Raw genomic sequence first — 14,556 nt, 5'->3', positions numbered from 1 at the left:
GATTTTAGTTTTGGGAAAAGCCAGAAGTCGCAGGGCACCAAATCTTGGCTGTAGGGGGGACCCGAGTCACCTGGGTGATTTGATGTTTCGCCAAAAACCTCTGCATGGGCGGGTGAATTGTCGTGATGAAGCTGCCAGTCACCAGTTGCCCATAGTTGCGGCTGTTTTCATCGTATTGCTTCTCATATTTTTCATATTACAAGGCTGGATACTTTCCAGACAGCCCTTGGACATTTACGAAGGCTCTAAGTGGACATGGTGATACAATATGAGATGAAGTGAGAAAATCTATTTCAATGCTTCTGCGGTCTTCCGAGAAAACTTTTGTTTTGAGTTTGCTAACTGAGAAAATGCAAATGTTTTGTGTTTGCTAACAAGACATTAGCATTTTCTCACAAAAGTATTGCATTCCCCAGAACAACTTGGCGTTGGCTCACAAAACATTTGCTTCTCTCGCAAAAGTATTTCGCTCCCCAGAGAAACTAATCACTCGTTCGCAAAACTTTTGCATGCTTTCATAAAAGTACTGCACTCCCCCAAGAATACTTTGCGTTCTTTTGCAAAACTATTGTTCAGTTCAGTTTCTTGCACAGACTGTGAATGAGTTTGCTTCATAAGCCCTCAGTATATTGTCAGGAGCCACGGGTATTAATTTTGTGTTCCCTGATATTTTTTTGACTCTTAAAGTGACGAGAACCACTGATTTGCATTTTATGCATTTCCAAGGACCATGGTGTCAGCTAAAAATAAATCTTCTTTACGGTTTTACTGAATAAAAAAAGTCACCTACACCATGGATGGCCTGAGGGTGAGTAAATTCACAGCAAATTTTCATTTTTGGGTGAACTATCCCTTTAAATGACTCCAGATAAATGATGTAAGATGCTTTACCGTATTACAGGCATGCAGGAGCTGATGTACAGACTGAAACACACTTGCACCAGAATTGAGGGCCGGAGGGGCTCTCTGGCAGTACGCCTTAAAGTCTGTGTTGTAGATGTGTCCGAAAGCTGTCATGAGCTGAGACATGTCTGAGATGGCCACTTTCAGCGCACAGGGGGACAGCACAGCTGCAGAACCTGACAAATGTGACTGCAGGAACTCACACTGAGGAACAGAGAGGATCACGCTATTATGGAAACCAAACACATCAAATCAGATGTGAAACATGGCACATGATGGTCCCACCTCTTTGTGGAGCTCGTCTAATGTGCTCTGGGTAGACTGCAGCAGCGCCATGGCCTCTGTCAGGCTTTCTTCTCCATGACTTCCTAGTCGGGAATGTTGATCACTCCTTCAATGCCAGTAAATAACAACCGTGTTAAAGACAACAGTTTGAAGAAAAAAAAAAAACTTGTTCATGGGTGCATAACAATCATATAGACCTGTTTATGAAATCGCTGGGTTTACTGTGGTTTCCGTTCGTTTTGTTGCGAGTTGACTGCGTGCGTATTAGATGTTCACGGATATGCGCAGGCCACGGGTTGCAGACTGGATTCAGGAGCATATCCAGGTCGGTTAAGTGGTCCTGAAACATCAGCTCCCCAAGAAGATCATCGTTCTTTACACTGTCATCACCAGAGCATGAGTTCTGCCTACATCCATCAAAACAAACAGAGAAACAAGACCACTTTAAATTATTGTAGGCCCGAGGAGGGCCTGACTCAAGATTGATGTTAAATCAGTGTTACAAAAAACTGCACAAGTCAGATACCTAGAGTTTATGGAGGAGTCTGCTTGAATCACCATTAGAATCTGCTCCAGAAACCTCAGTTGCCGCAATGGTGGTGCACAGCCCTGAAAATATAACAGATTAATTCCTTCTGTTTTAGTCCTTCTGCATTTAAGATTAGATAAGATTCTTAACCAAGCATCAATCCATCCCCAAATATTTTTTTGCTTGTTCAAACATGTTCCGTATAAAATGTCTTATTCCAATGAAGTTGTCAGCAGTGTTGCTAAAGGTGCAAGTGAAACTAAAAAGATCCAAGCTTTCAAAAACATTTCACAGTAATCTCTACTCTGTTCCTTACATAAAATGCACTAGACAGTATAAAGAACAACATTGTAGAACTTCATACCTTAATCAAATCCTGGTCATTAGCTTTACATAACATCATTTCATAACCAAACCGTGTGAGTTCTGTGTGAGAGAGAGAAAGCACAACAAAACAATAAACACAAGAAAATAACAAAAATAAAAAATACAGAGCAGACCAAGCTTTGTTGGACCTTTTCTTTGCAAATAAATAAATAATCAGAGTAACAGCTATATTTATGAAAAAATGAAACGACATACTTATTCTGACCAATATATTAAAATATATATATAAAAAAATAAGATCATACTAAATTTTACTTTAATTAAATTACAATTAATTTGGGGGGATGCTTTGTGATCCTTATATAGAGTTTTTAATGTCATCTAATGATTCTTGCCTGACAAGATTTTTTTGGTATACAGGTATGAACTACTGTTATACTGAATGATATTTTCGAGGGTGTCTTCTGTAAATCACGGTAAAAATGTACGATAGTCATTGTTTTTTTATCAGAAAAAAATAAATCAAAAGAAAAAACTTTATATATATATATATATATATATATATATATATATATATATATATATAATTAAAACAGACATTAATGTTTGGGGGAAAACTAAAATTAAAGCTGTAATAAACTTTTTATTGTCTTTGACCCATACAAAAGATTACCTTGAACTAAATCCTCATTCTGAGTTGATTTAATTGTGGAAAACTTCTCCTTTAGGGATGGACAAATGCTTTGTAAACACAAACAGAGCAAGGCATTTTAGTATACAGATTTGCAAACTACACATTTGGCATCCTTCTAATCATGTTTAGAAGTCTATCATGCATCAGACCTGGCGCAAATCCATTTGAGTATATCTGTCCTGTGTAATGAAGGAGAGCAGAGGAGCTCCTGCACACTGTCCGGCTCCCGCAGGTACAGCCCATCCACCAGAGGACAGCCCAGACTCTGAGCACACCATACAACAGTTCAAACAGCCCATCAAGTTACTGTGTTACTGACAATATTTAGACTCGCTAAACAGTGTTCATATACAGCATAAGTTACACTGAGCCTGATAACAGAAACGTTAACTAAACCAGCCATTATATAAAGTACTATATTTGTCTATTACACAAGTGGTGTCCTAAAATGTGGACAACAGATAATATCTTAAAATATCTGTTATTTTAATTGCACACAGCTGTTAGCTCCAAAACTAGCAGCTTAGTGGCTCACTAGACACAAAACACTACTACGGACTCAGAACAGCCGGACAAAAAAGTTCGCAAAACATCAGAAAATTATTGAATGTGTCATTTTCTGAGTGTGGTGTGTCTATAAAGATGTGTAAACTACCTGAAGGCTGTTGTAAACTCGCATAGACAGCAGCTGCTCTTTTGAATTGTCCGCCATATTGTTATTCCTGCAGTGAGTCTGTGCGTCAGTGGCGTTCAGCGCCTGCGGTTACAGCGACCCCCAGCGGCCACGCGGACATTACAACTATGATTACACTATAATTATGCTATGATTACGCTGGGAAGGCCTAATAAGATGATTATCATATCTACCTTGTGCATTATAAATAATTATAATAATTGAAGATTTGAGCATTTTTTGATGATTCAGCAAGACAAAAAGTGTGAGTCTTTTATTTCTTATATCCTTCTGACACCCAGCTATGGGGTTTTGTCCTCTGTTGCAGACACATTTTAGAAAATGTTTTCTTATGTTCTAAACAATAAATGACATGAAATGACAATGTCATGGCTTTTTTTTCCTGGTGGTCAGTACAGGAGGATATTTCAGGTATATGTACGGTTTTTACTTCTTCATCTTAGATAATATGCAAACTGGTTTATCAATACATCCCAAATATTTTGCTGGAACAAATCAAATGTCAAATGTACTGTATGAAATAGCTTGATTAAATGAGTGTGAGTCTTTTATTTCTTATATCCTTCTGACACCCAGCTATGGGGTTTTGTCCTCTGTTGCAGACACATTTTAGTGAATTTCTTTGACACCTTGAATGTCACTGATTTAAGTCTGGATGTCCTGTAAAGAGCACATTACCAAATGTTTGGAAGTTTCACCATGACCACTCCCTCTCCTTGGTCTTTAAAATGGCTGACATTAATGTAGTGATTAAATTTAACACCCTTATGGAAATATGATATTTTGTAATGATCATTTAAATCTGACAAATTTTTGTTTTGACTAATAATTGTTTGTCATAAATCAACATCTTAGGAAAATGTTCTGGGGCTTCAAATATGTCAAAATATGACTTCTGTTATGAAACAGGACATGGATTCCATACATGTCAGGACACCAGGAGTTAAAGCAAGTTTATTACACTTTTTGGGAGACACAAGTGAATAGGGAAAGAAATTATACATCAATATTCCTATGAAATATTAGATATTATTATGAAGATTTTGCCAATTATTACTCCCATTATTACACTTCTTTTTTCATTACATGTTGCTCCAAGAACACATTAATATGCAAATTAGCTACAGTGCATAGATACATTGTATATTATGGGAAAACCTGTTCATTTTACACACAAATAGCATAAAGCAAAATGGTATATCAAATCACTCTGTTATATATTTCATAACATAGTTGAGAATCATCCTTTTATAAAATTTTGTATAAAGAATAAAAACAGATTTTTAAAAAACGGGTGAAAAAAAGAATCCCACTGTTTTAGCCTTTACATGTCTATTCATGTCTTTTTTATTATTCCTGTGGCCGGTTGCATAAACTGCTTAGACTAGTCTTAAAATTTAGACACCTAATTCTTTTCTGCAAGACTGGTCATAATTTTTTTTTAAGTCAGTTACATAAAAACTCATTTGAATCTGAAAAGTAAGACTGATAACCACTTGGTTAACTGCTAGTTAGTCAAACTAGTTCTTATGGCACAGTCTTAACGTGGTGACTGTTTATGCAACTGGCCCCTACTATAGAGAACATAGCATAACATATGAATAAAATATAATTTTTCAAAAATGTTTTCTTATGTTCTAAACAATAAATGACATGAAATGACAATGTCATGGCTTTTTTTCCCTGGTGGTCAGTACAGGAGGATATTTCAGGTATATGTACGGTTTTTACTTCTTCATCTTAGATAATATGCAAACTGGTTTATCAATACATCCCAAATATTTTGCTGGAACAAATCAAATGTCAAATGTACTGTATGAAATAGCTTGATTAAATTATTCGAAATATTTCTGGACAAAAATACGTTTTATCTCAATGAGGTTTTCAGTAGTGCTGCTTTAAAGATGCAATAACCAAAACAAATTCACAAACATTTGACTATAACCTCTATTGTGTTCCTTAAATAAAAAGGTGTCCTTAATGCCTGCTGCCTTTCACATAAGCTGAGAAAATGACAAATTCATAGTTTGTTCAAATGTGCTGTCTAAACATTACAAAATATCACATGAGATATTTTGCTTAGATATGATATGGAAGACAATGTCCAGTAATTTGTTCGGGAAATACATGTTGATGACACAAAAGGCAAGTTGAGTGCCAATTCTTATGTGCTTATACATCTTCAGTGAAGTTTAAAGATCTGGTCTGAGCGAGTGCAGTTTCAAATAGTACGCTGCCCCTGAAAAAAGGGATGAGATGTAAAGTTAATACAGTCTGAGAATTATTCATTATTCCGATGTGAGAATAAAGCAGGGATAGATGTTTATAGATGTGCAGATTTCTTATTGTGACATTTCCTCAATTAACTATAAAAATGATGTAAATAATGAGAATAAATCTATTTTCTAATAATGAGACTTTGTTGTTACTCTGCTCACCCTCCAGACTCAAATCCCAATGCTGTGATGAAGATGTTGATAAGAACAGTAAAGAACACAAATACAGTTGCTGCGTCATTCATTGTGTGTAGCCTCGGCTGTATCTTAACATCATTCAGGTCATACTTCACTGAAAAAAACAACAGAAAACACATCTGTGTTACGTCAATGAAATTACAGCAGAATACGTTCAAAGAAACTTAATAACAGACATAAGTGTAAACTAACCAATGAAGATGAGTAGGAGGCCAACAGCGACCTGCAGTGAGATGGACAGTGAGAGCAGAGCGATAAGAGGAGCATAGAAGCGGTGCTGCGCTCCTGAATGCAGCACTGTCTTCAGCTGAGAGGAGTTCGCCATCAGAAGAGCCACATCCAACATGCTCTGTGCTGCACTCTTCTTAGTAGCATAATGGTTCATGTTGAAGGGAGGCTGTGTGTTCCCTGCGCCAGGAGCCTGACAGGGAGTCAACATTACATAAAAAGTCCAATGCTGAACACTGGAAACATTAAAAATTCAATATTCCCTCCAAATGAATATGTATATATTAAATAACTCCTTTAACTAATGTTCCTCTAAAGAAGAAGACAGAAGAAATAAACACCTGGCTTTGCTCATTATGGTATTATTACTAGGCTATAATAGAACAGAAATCAAATAAGCTGGTAAAGTGGTACCATAAAACAGGGATGTTCCGAATGAGATTGCCGGTGGATTTTAATTAGTATGTGAGGTGTAAATCTTTGGAATTAATAGATTTAAACAAAATTACTTTAAGCAGAAAATAATTTTCTGAGATTTTAAATGTCATAATTACATGATTATACTGTAGTGAGTAATACTTAACAACATGTAACATTTCATATGAAATAATTTTTCTAATCCTGCTTAATAAAGTTCACACGGTTACATATAGGGAAGCGTATAGTATCAAAAATATCTGCCATTTTTCAAATATCAGTAACATTATGAAAACATACGATTTTTTATACAGTATGATGACCAACAATCTGCCCAGAAATTGCATGTAAAATAAAAAGTAAAGCGTTATTAAACTGAGTAATGGAGACCTCAATCAGAAGATGAGGGTTAAATATATATGTGTGTGATATGATTGTGCTCAAACATTTCTATGCAAATTAAGCTGAACATCAGAATGGTCATAAGTCTTGATTGTTTAGTGTCAGGGGTCTCCTCTGACAGTTCTGTCTGTCTTGTGTTTGTTTCATATGTCCTTGTTTGTGTTGTGCACATGGCTCTGTCTTTGTTTGTTGTGCTCCTCTCGTCCTGCCTCCTTGTTACCAATTACTGAGTCCTTGTTTTACTGAGTGTTGTCACTTGTTCCTTATGTTCTCTGCTCCCTTTATATTGTGCTTCCTTTCCCTCTTGTGTTGCCAGTTTGTCTAACTATTCTTTGTTGTGTTCTTCCTGTCGCTAGTAGTCTGCAGAGTATTGTTGAGTGTCTTGTACTACTACTACTTGCTAATTCTAGTCTTGTTTTGTTCAGTCAACTGTTCTTGAGTTTCCTTGCTATTGTTTGGTATTATTCCCTTTAGTTTTCTCTTTATTTTGCCATTGTAGTTTGCTTTATGCTTTTTCTTCTTTAGTTTATTCCTAGTTATAGTTTTCTCCATTTGTTTTTTACTTCTGTAGTAGTTTTTCTATTGGTTGTCTTTGCCATGTCTTGTCTTGTCTTGTCTTGTCTTGTCTGCGGTGTCCCTTGTTTGTTCCAGCCCTGTCCTGCAGGCTGAGCCTCCCTGTCTGCATATTCTAACTGCCAAGCAGCAAGACCAGCGCAGTGCTTGATTGTGCCCAGATAGTCGACCCTCTTGTGCTGTGTTATCCTGCCTGGTCCTTGCTGTTCTCCCCAGTCTAGCTCTGCCATCCCTTCGCAGTTGTCCTACCAACTGCCATCCTGGGCTGGACTCGGCGGCCACTCTCTCAGCCTGCCTGTTTGCACTGATCACCTCCTTTCCCTCAATTTCTTGTCTTGTCAGCTGTCCTGTCAATAAACCTGTTAACACTCCTTCTGTGCTTGAGTCCTCTCTCATAGATTCCCTGACAATTTAGGGCATAACAGTATTTTTAATTTTAGTATATTCAAACTTATTTAAGTTTATGCATATATAAGTGTCGTATATGCATAATCAAAAAAGCACCACATGGTGTGCATGATTACTTTTTCCCACATAAATCATAATGTCAAAGATCCTCAAATTGTTCGTATATAGGTTTTATCTTACATTTCTTTTGAATGTTTGTGTAGTTGCTCATGTGTAGTCAAAAGATTTGATATATTTTCAACATGGATTAAAGATAATAGCTCTGTATTGGTTATATACAAAAGATGGGAATGATAACATCTCCAGGGTACGGCTGTAGTTATGTGTCTGTCAGCATAGCAGTTTGGGGTGGTGATGAAGGCTGTTCTCAGTTCTTTCAAACTTACATATTCTGTGAGAGCAGCCAATCCGTCCACTCCCAAATATGCTATTTATAGTCTTACAAAACAGAACTGGTTTAATTCCTCTTTCACGTGTCAAATGTAGGCAACTGCAATAGATGTTTATTACAATATTTTGTAAAACTGACACAGTAGGCTGGCTAATAAACCTGTAAATGAAACAGATAAACAGCAAATAAAACATCATTTTAAGATAAATAACAACACAACGTCTCCATTCTTTATTCTTCTAGCCTTAAAACAGTAATCGAGATGTTTTGAACGGAACGGTTTCCGTTTGTTGAATAAAAAGCATCAAACAACAGAAAAAGCTTTACCTTTCCTGATTCACTGAGAGGTCGGTCCTCCTCCATCGAGTCGGATGCTCAACTTAGCAGGATTATCTAAAAGAAGCATTCGATGAGCTCACGAAGTAATGACAGCCTACAGAAAAATCGCGTGAGAAATACTTGATTCCTACACTGAAACATAACCAACGGATTGCTCCTTCAGCTCTGCTGCTATGTTCTGATTGGGAGTAGTGTGTGGACACATCCTAGTGACTCCAATCTTTTGATTCCTTTCACTGAAAAGACTCGCTATGAATCGTTTTCTTTAAAAGAGAACATTGTCAACCTATAAGGAAGCAGCTACCAGTGTTGGGGAAAGTTACTTTTAAAAGTAATACATTACAATATTGCGTTACTCCATAAAAAAGTAACTAATTACGTTAATTAAGTAATGCGTTACGTTACTTTTGCGTTACTTTAAAATCTGGTCAGGGCTTGCTTGTTTGTTTTTAAAATAAAAAATTTATATTTTTGGCAAATATAAAAGCCTTTTCACACCACAAGTGAAATGAATAAGCCTCAGGCTGAAGGGAAAGTAAATTTACGTCCGTACAGTAGAATGCAGAAGAAGAAATTTCAACACTTCAGAAATAAAAAAAGACACACAAATGTTTGTCTAGAATAATTTTTGATTATTAGTACGGTTGAACTGGATCATCGAAGGTCAGAAGCAAAGACATTGATTAATAGAATGGGATTAAATACATAAAGGATATTTGTGTTGTTTAACATTTAATGATTGCAGGTTTGCATCATATTCTGAGTTGCATTATTTTTATTCATTTTGAGGAATAGTGAATCTGTGGGGGTTTTTTTGTGTGTGAGTGAGATGAATTCATGCATATTCATATTTATTTTAGATCTACAGTAACATCTTCTGATTTCTCTCAACATGGGGACAGGAGAGCTGTCAATCAATAAATTGGAAAAAAAGTAACTTGTGTTACTTATTTGAAAAAGTAACTCAGATATTCTCTTGTAAATTAAAAAGTAATGCGTTACTTTACTAGTTACTTGAAAAAAGTAATCTGATTACGTAACTCGCGTTACTTGTAATGCATTACCCCCAACATTGAGTTACAATACAAAAATATTAAAATAATAATAATTAAAAAATTATAATACAAGACAGGAGTATATAATTAAACAAAACACATCAAATTCAAAGGAAAAGATTGCACAGCTTACGAATTTCAATTGTTTTCAAAGCCTTCTTATTTCATGAGTAAGAAATTGCCCCAAAGTAATACTGTATTTCAGCAAGCAAAAAAAAAAAAAGTGGCTTCTGACTTGAGAATTTATATTTATGTATATAACATTTTGTTAACAAGATAAGATTAAGTAGCCTATATTTAGTTTTTTTCTGTAAATGCACTTTTTTCCTATTAACAAATCCAAACAAAACATTCTCCCAAAGTAAAGAAAATTCTTTATCAATATTATCATTAAAAAATTAGGAAAAGTCTTCACAACAATTTAGAATAATGGCAGTGGCAAAATAAATGCACTATAGCCTCTGGGTGCTGTTTACAAAAAGAACAGTTTGTATCAATATCTTTTTTGTATTTCTTTAAGAAAGTATTAACAGGATATATACGATGGCTAATTCGAAAGGAAATTTATTTTATCTTATTAGTAATTAAGTATCTATTCGGCATCAGCCAAACTTTTCTCCAGGCAATATCAGAAACAAAAGCATTCCAATAAAACTGTAACATTTGGAACCGACACAAATTCATTAAGAAGTAACAAACGTATTGATTTATTAGAAGAAGTGGCTGAAAAGCAATGTTTCCCCTGAAACAGTATAGGATCTAAAGAAGGTAAGACAGAAGGATAGGGGATCTTTTGAAACAGTCTAACTCCAGATGATATAGCATCAAAAACAATAGCAAATTCTTTAGGGGTAATGGGAATATTAAAATGACAAAGAGATTCTTCATAGTTTAGTGGTCATTGTCATTAAACAATTGATTTACGAGTAAAATGTTTGCTCAAACCAGCACTTAAAGAAAAGAGATTTGATTTTATACAGAATATCTTGGTTATTCCAGATAAAATATTTATGAGGAGAAAAGTTGTGCTTGTATAACAGAGCCCAGGCGAGAAGGACCTGGAAGGAAATAAAATGGAGAAAAGGTAATGTGGAAAATGTAAAGTTCCAGACAGAGGTTGGATTTTTGAGAAAGTGTTTGGCCCAGTTGATTTTAAGAGTATTATAAAATGCACAAAACCCATTTTCATAGGTATTTAAGACCACATATTTTTATATATAATGTATGCCATTTTTCCATATGAAATTAAATAACATTTTGTCAGTATTCTTGAGCGTTCTTATCAACATGGAGACACTGAGCAGCAGTCGCTATGATTTGTTCAAGGACTCAGTTACGTCATAAGATGTCGACAAGTCACATTCCTCATATAATTACATGTTTTTAATTCAGTGTTGTTAAAGCCCAAGTCTTGTTTACTCAGTGATTATTTGCCTCATGTATTTTGTCATACAATTACATCTAGATATTTTTACATGCATCTCCCATAAAGCCATATTCGAATAACAAACCCATATGCATAATACAGAAAACAATTTTGTCTTATCTTTTGTAATTATCTTTTTATTATGACTTTAATATGTTTATTGGCATTTTCACTTGAAACAAACTATGAAATTAAATTGTGTACTTCCAGGATATTCTGCTCCAGCCTTCATGATCTTCTTGATATAAATGCCCACTTACCTCGCTCCATGATAATTCATCCATCCTTCACCATCCTATCTCTACCTCTATTTCTATGGCATTAAATAGTAAATATTGTAAATTCTTATTAAAGGGATAGTTCACCCAAAAATGAAAATTTGATGTTTATCTGCTTACCCCCAGGGCATCCAAGATGTAGGTGACTTTGTTTCTTCAGTAGAACACAATGATGATTTTTAACTCCAACCGTTGCAGTCTGTCAGTCGTATAATGCATGGCAATGTAACAAAATCTATGAGAGTAAAAAAAACATGCACAGACAAATCTAAATTAAACCCTGTGGCTTGTGACGACACATTGATGTCCTAAGACACGAAACGATTGATTTGTGCCAGAAACCGAACAGTATTTATATAATTTTTTACCTCTAATACAACACTATGTCCAACTGCTTTGAGCGCGCGCATGGCATCCGATGCGTGAGGTGTGTAGGCGCACTGGCGTAGTTTACGCAAGCGCCGGAATTGATCTCTCACGCGTATACGTCACTCATTGTTTACACAATGCACAAACATTGTAGGTACGACGGCTAATCAAAATGGTACTTACTTGTGCTTATCCGGATTGTTCAATTCAACTCATTTGTTCATATGCACCTTGTAATTGTTGCAATATCATTACAAATACAACACATTACTCACTCTATTGACAGCGTGCCATTGAGTCCCTCTGGCCTTGGACATCGCCTCCAGTTTATACGTGGCAAGCTAAACACAACGTGCAAAATGCTGCGGCTCAACAGCGGAGAAAAGTCTGGATCTTCAGTCAGGCAGGTGTGTGATGGGACACCCTCGGCAACGTCCTTGTCGGCGTCTTGTAGTTGTGGCATTGCTATGTTCCATTTGTGACAACAGATGCGCTCCACTTCTGTTGGCATCTCACAACACTTACTACAAGAACACCACCACTTTTGAAGATATCTCTGTCTCTCTGAGGCTTGAAGAGAGCTTGCAGCAGATGCTTCCTCCATCTCTCTGAGTTCTTGATCTGAGTATTCTAGTTCAAATAAATACGGTTGGGTAAAAACATCCACGTGGTCTGTTGATATATCAAAATCGTCTTCTATTGTGATGACCTGTACTTCTAAATATCTTTAGATCTTCACAGTGGCAGGGAACACTTCCGCAATGATTGTGCACTGTGTAAACAATGAGTGACGTATACGCGTGAGACATCACTTCCGGCGCTTGCGTAAACTATGCCAGAGCGCCTACACACCTCACGCACCGGATGCCGTGAGCGTGCTCAAAGATAGTTGGACATAGTGTTGTATTAGAGGTGAAAAATTATATAAATACTGTTCGGTTTCTCGCACAAACCAATCGTTTCGTGTCTTAGGACATCAATGTGTCGTCACGAGCCACAGGGTTTAATTTGGATTTGTCTGTGCATGTTTTTTTTTACTCTCATAGATTTTGTTACCATTGCCATGCATTATACGACTGACTGCAACGGTTGGAGTTAAAAATCATAATTTGTGTTCTACTGAAGAAACAAAGTCACCTACATCTTGGATGCCCTATAGGGGTAAGCAGATAAACATAAAATTTTCATTTTTGGGTGAACTATCCCTTTAAGTAGATCTCCATCATGGGCATCAAGACGTTAACCTTTGTCTCCCATTGGCATCATTTATTTCAGATGACCCAGCCGGCATGTAAAAAAAACTTTAGTTAGTCACTTTACATGTAAGTCAGATGTTCTCTTCATGTAAGTGGGCAGTTCCGGGCCAGAATATCCTGCAATGAGGACCAGACGTTTTGACGCAAATGAAACTAAGCATAACAGCAGTTCTTCTACAAAATCAGGGCTGTGTTTCCTCTTTGTCAACAATAGGAGACTGGCACTAGAACAATGCTCAGAATATGAAGTTGGATATGTTATCCGATGCAAAAGTGTTGGACACCTTGTCGCCCATACCAAAATGATAACCAGAATTACTTAATCGTTCCAATAAAGATTTTCTTTAAGGGAAGAGGTGTTCTGGGAGTTTGTAAAGCAATGTCATCAGGCTGAAGAAATAATCACAGGCACACAATGAAACACAAATACAGACACTGGTCAAAGTTATTATTGTAGAATACTTTGATTATTTTATACAGACAAAAAGTGTTGACTTATTTTCCCATTCAATTCTTAGATTTCCATACAGTTTAGTCTACAGTATACAGCTGTGTTCTTTCATCATATATAGATACTTTTTTTTCTCTTAAGTAACAGGCAGGTAATTATTAATATATTTAATAGTTCAATTTTTTACCTCTTTTTTGTCTTTTTTTCCCTTTGTAGAGCAGTAAGTGTATGTTCAGGAGAATGTGCAACTGTTTTTTCCATCAGTTAAAAGAGCACTGATGGAAAAATACAATAATAATCATAATAATAATCATCATCATAATAATGTACAAGCTGTTCAATTTGAATTCTTTACAAAAAAGCAAAAGGAGAAAGAAAGAGGAAGGAACAAAAAATGTGCTTAAATCGTAAACAAAAGATGCACATGTGTACATTTTGGCAAAATGTACAGTGATGGTGCAGTTGTACAATAATGTATAACGTTTATATTAAATATAGTATATTATTTACTCTTTTTCACATTACATTTTTTTTTCACCTTACCTTGCGTGATTTTTCTACAACAGAATGGAACAAAATGAAGGCAGTCGATGGAGTTTTGGATTATCTGTTTTCTTTTTTATATATATATATATATATATATGCGTAAATATATTTGTCACTCTATCAGGTCTCGATAAAGTGGATGTCTGTTGTGGTGGAGAGGAGGGATACCATACATATACCACTGTTATATATATCATCACTGTCCGGAGAGTTCAATGATTGGGGTATACGTCTTAGATATAGTTCGATTTAAAAATTATTCAGAGACGAGCATAGCCTGAGGCCTATTTTGGTAGTTAAGCTTTGCTGAGGATAAGATAAGGTTAGGAAATGTTTCTTTATTATGGTATAGCAGGTTCACTGACCGATCCTCCCTGACCACCACTTTGGCCTGCTGATTGTGTCTGGACCTTTAAATGGGTTCAGTCTGTGAGACCTGCCAGCGCTCTCGAAACACTAGAGACTCCACTGGAACTGTCTGAGCTTGATCGAACCCAGCCAAAAGTCGGAC

General features: G+C 36.1%; 2 protein-coding genes across 3 annotated transcripts; both read right to left on the bottom strand.

Moving 5' to 3' along the window:
• Window positions 1-384: 384 nt before the first annotated feature.
• On the bottom strand, window positions 385-3,512 carry LOC107593450 (HAUS augmin-like complex subunit 7). The gene is made up of 8 exons (XM_016283177.1): window positions 3,394-3,512; window positions 2,888-3,003; window positions 2,718-2,785; window positions 2,082-2,143; window positions 1,715-1,797; window positions 1,386-1,595; window positions 1,189-1,294; window positions 385-1,107 (listed from the first exon to the last, which is right to left on the bottom strand). Exons 1-8 carry the CDS (start codon window positions 3,448-3,450, stop codon window positions 847-849), a joined length of 963 nt encoding a protein of 320 aa, XP_016138663.1. The 5' UTR covers window positions 3,451-3,512; the 3' UTR covers window positions 385-846.
• A 1,568-nt stretch (window positions 3,513-5,080) lies between these two features.
• Window positions 5,081-8,812, bottom strand: LOC107593449 (ninjurin-1). Of its 2 annotated transcripts, XM_016283175.1 has the most exons (5): window positions 8,796-8,812; window positions 8,653-8,718; window positions 6,099-6,327; window positions 5,871-6,000; window positions 5,081-5,671 (listed from the first exon to the last, which is right to left on the bottom strand). In XM_016283175.1, exons 2-5 carry the CDS (start codon window positions 8,686-8,688, stop codon window positions 5,605-5,607), a joined length of 462 nt encoding a protein of 153 aa, XP_016138661.1. In that variant the 5' UTR covers window positions 8,689-8,718; window positions 8,796-8,812; the 3' UTR covers window positions 5,081-5,604. The 2 variants fall into 2 exon arrangements, with proteins under 2 accessions (XP_016138661.1, XP_016138662.1); XM_016283176.1 differs by lacking the exons at window positions 8,653-8,718; window positions 8,796-8,812 and adding an exon at window positions 8,321-8,396 and having other exon boundaries at window positions 5,083-5,671.
• Between the last annotated feature and the right edge of the window lie 5,744 nt (window positions 8,813-14,556).

This window comes from Sinocyclocheilus grahami, unplaced genomic scaffold, assembly GCF_001515645.1.
Source record: "Sinocyclocheilus grahami isolate Dianchi unplaced genomic scaffold, SAMN03320097.WGS_v1.1 scaffold170.1, whole genome shotgun sequence".
NCBI classification, from domain to species: domain Eukaryota; kingdom Metazoa; phylum Chordata; class Actinopteri; order Cypriniformes; family Cyprinidae; genus Sinocyclocheilus; species Sinocyclocheilus grahami.
The sequence above is the reverse complement of the archived record's forward strand: the minus strand, read 5'-3'. Positions and strand labels throughout refer to the sequence as shown.

What these genes read in the sequence shown, in the direction of transcription:
- LOC107593449 (XM_016283175.1), bottom strand. Translation starts at nt 8,688, where the DNA reads ATGGAGGAGGACCGACCTCTCAGTGAATCAGGAAAG. An exon ending in CTCTCAGTGAATCAGGAAAG is followed by an intron (nt 6,328 to 8,652) that starts GTAAAGCTTTTT and finishes ACTCCCTGTCAG; the next exon opens with GCTCCTGGCGCAGGGAACAC. An exon ending in CCTCCTACTCATCTTCATTG is followed by an intron (nt 6,001 to 6,098) that starts GTTAGTTTACAC and finishes TGTTTTTTTCAG; the next exon opens with TGAAGTATGACCTGAATGAT.
- LOC107593450 (XM_016283177.1), bottom strand. Translation starts at nt 3,450, where the DNA reads ATGGCGGACAATTCAAAAGAGCAGCTGCTGTCTATGCGAGTTTACAAC. An exon ending in CTCAAATGGATTTGCGCCAG is followed by an intron (nt 2,786 to 2,887) that starts GTCTGATGCATG and finishes GTGTTTACAAAG; the next exon opens with CATTTGTCCATCCCTAAAGG. An exon ending in ATGACCAGGATTTGATTAAG is followed by an intron (nt 1,798 to 2,081) that starts GTATGAAGTTCT and finishes TTATATTTTCAG; the next exon opens with GGCTGTGCACCACCATTGCG.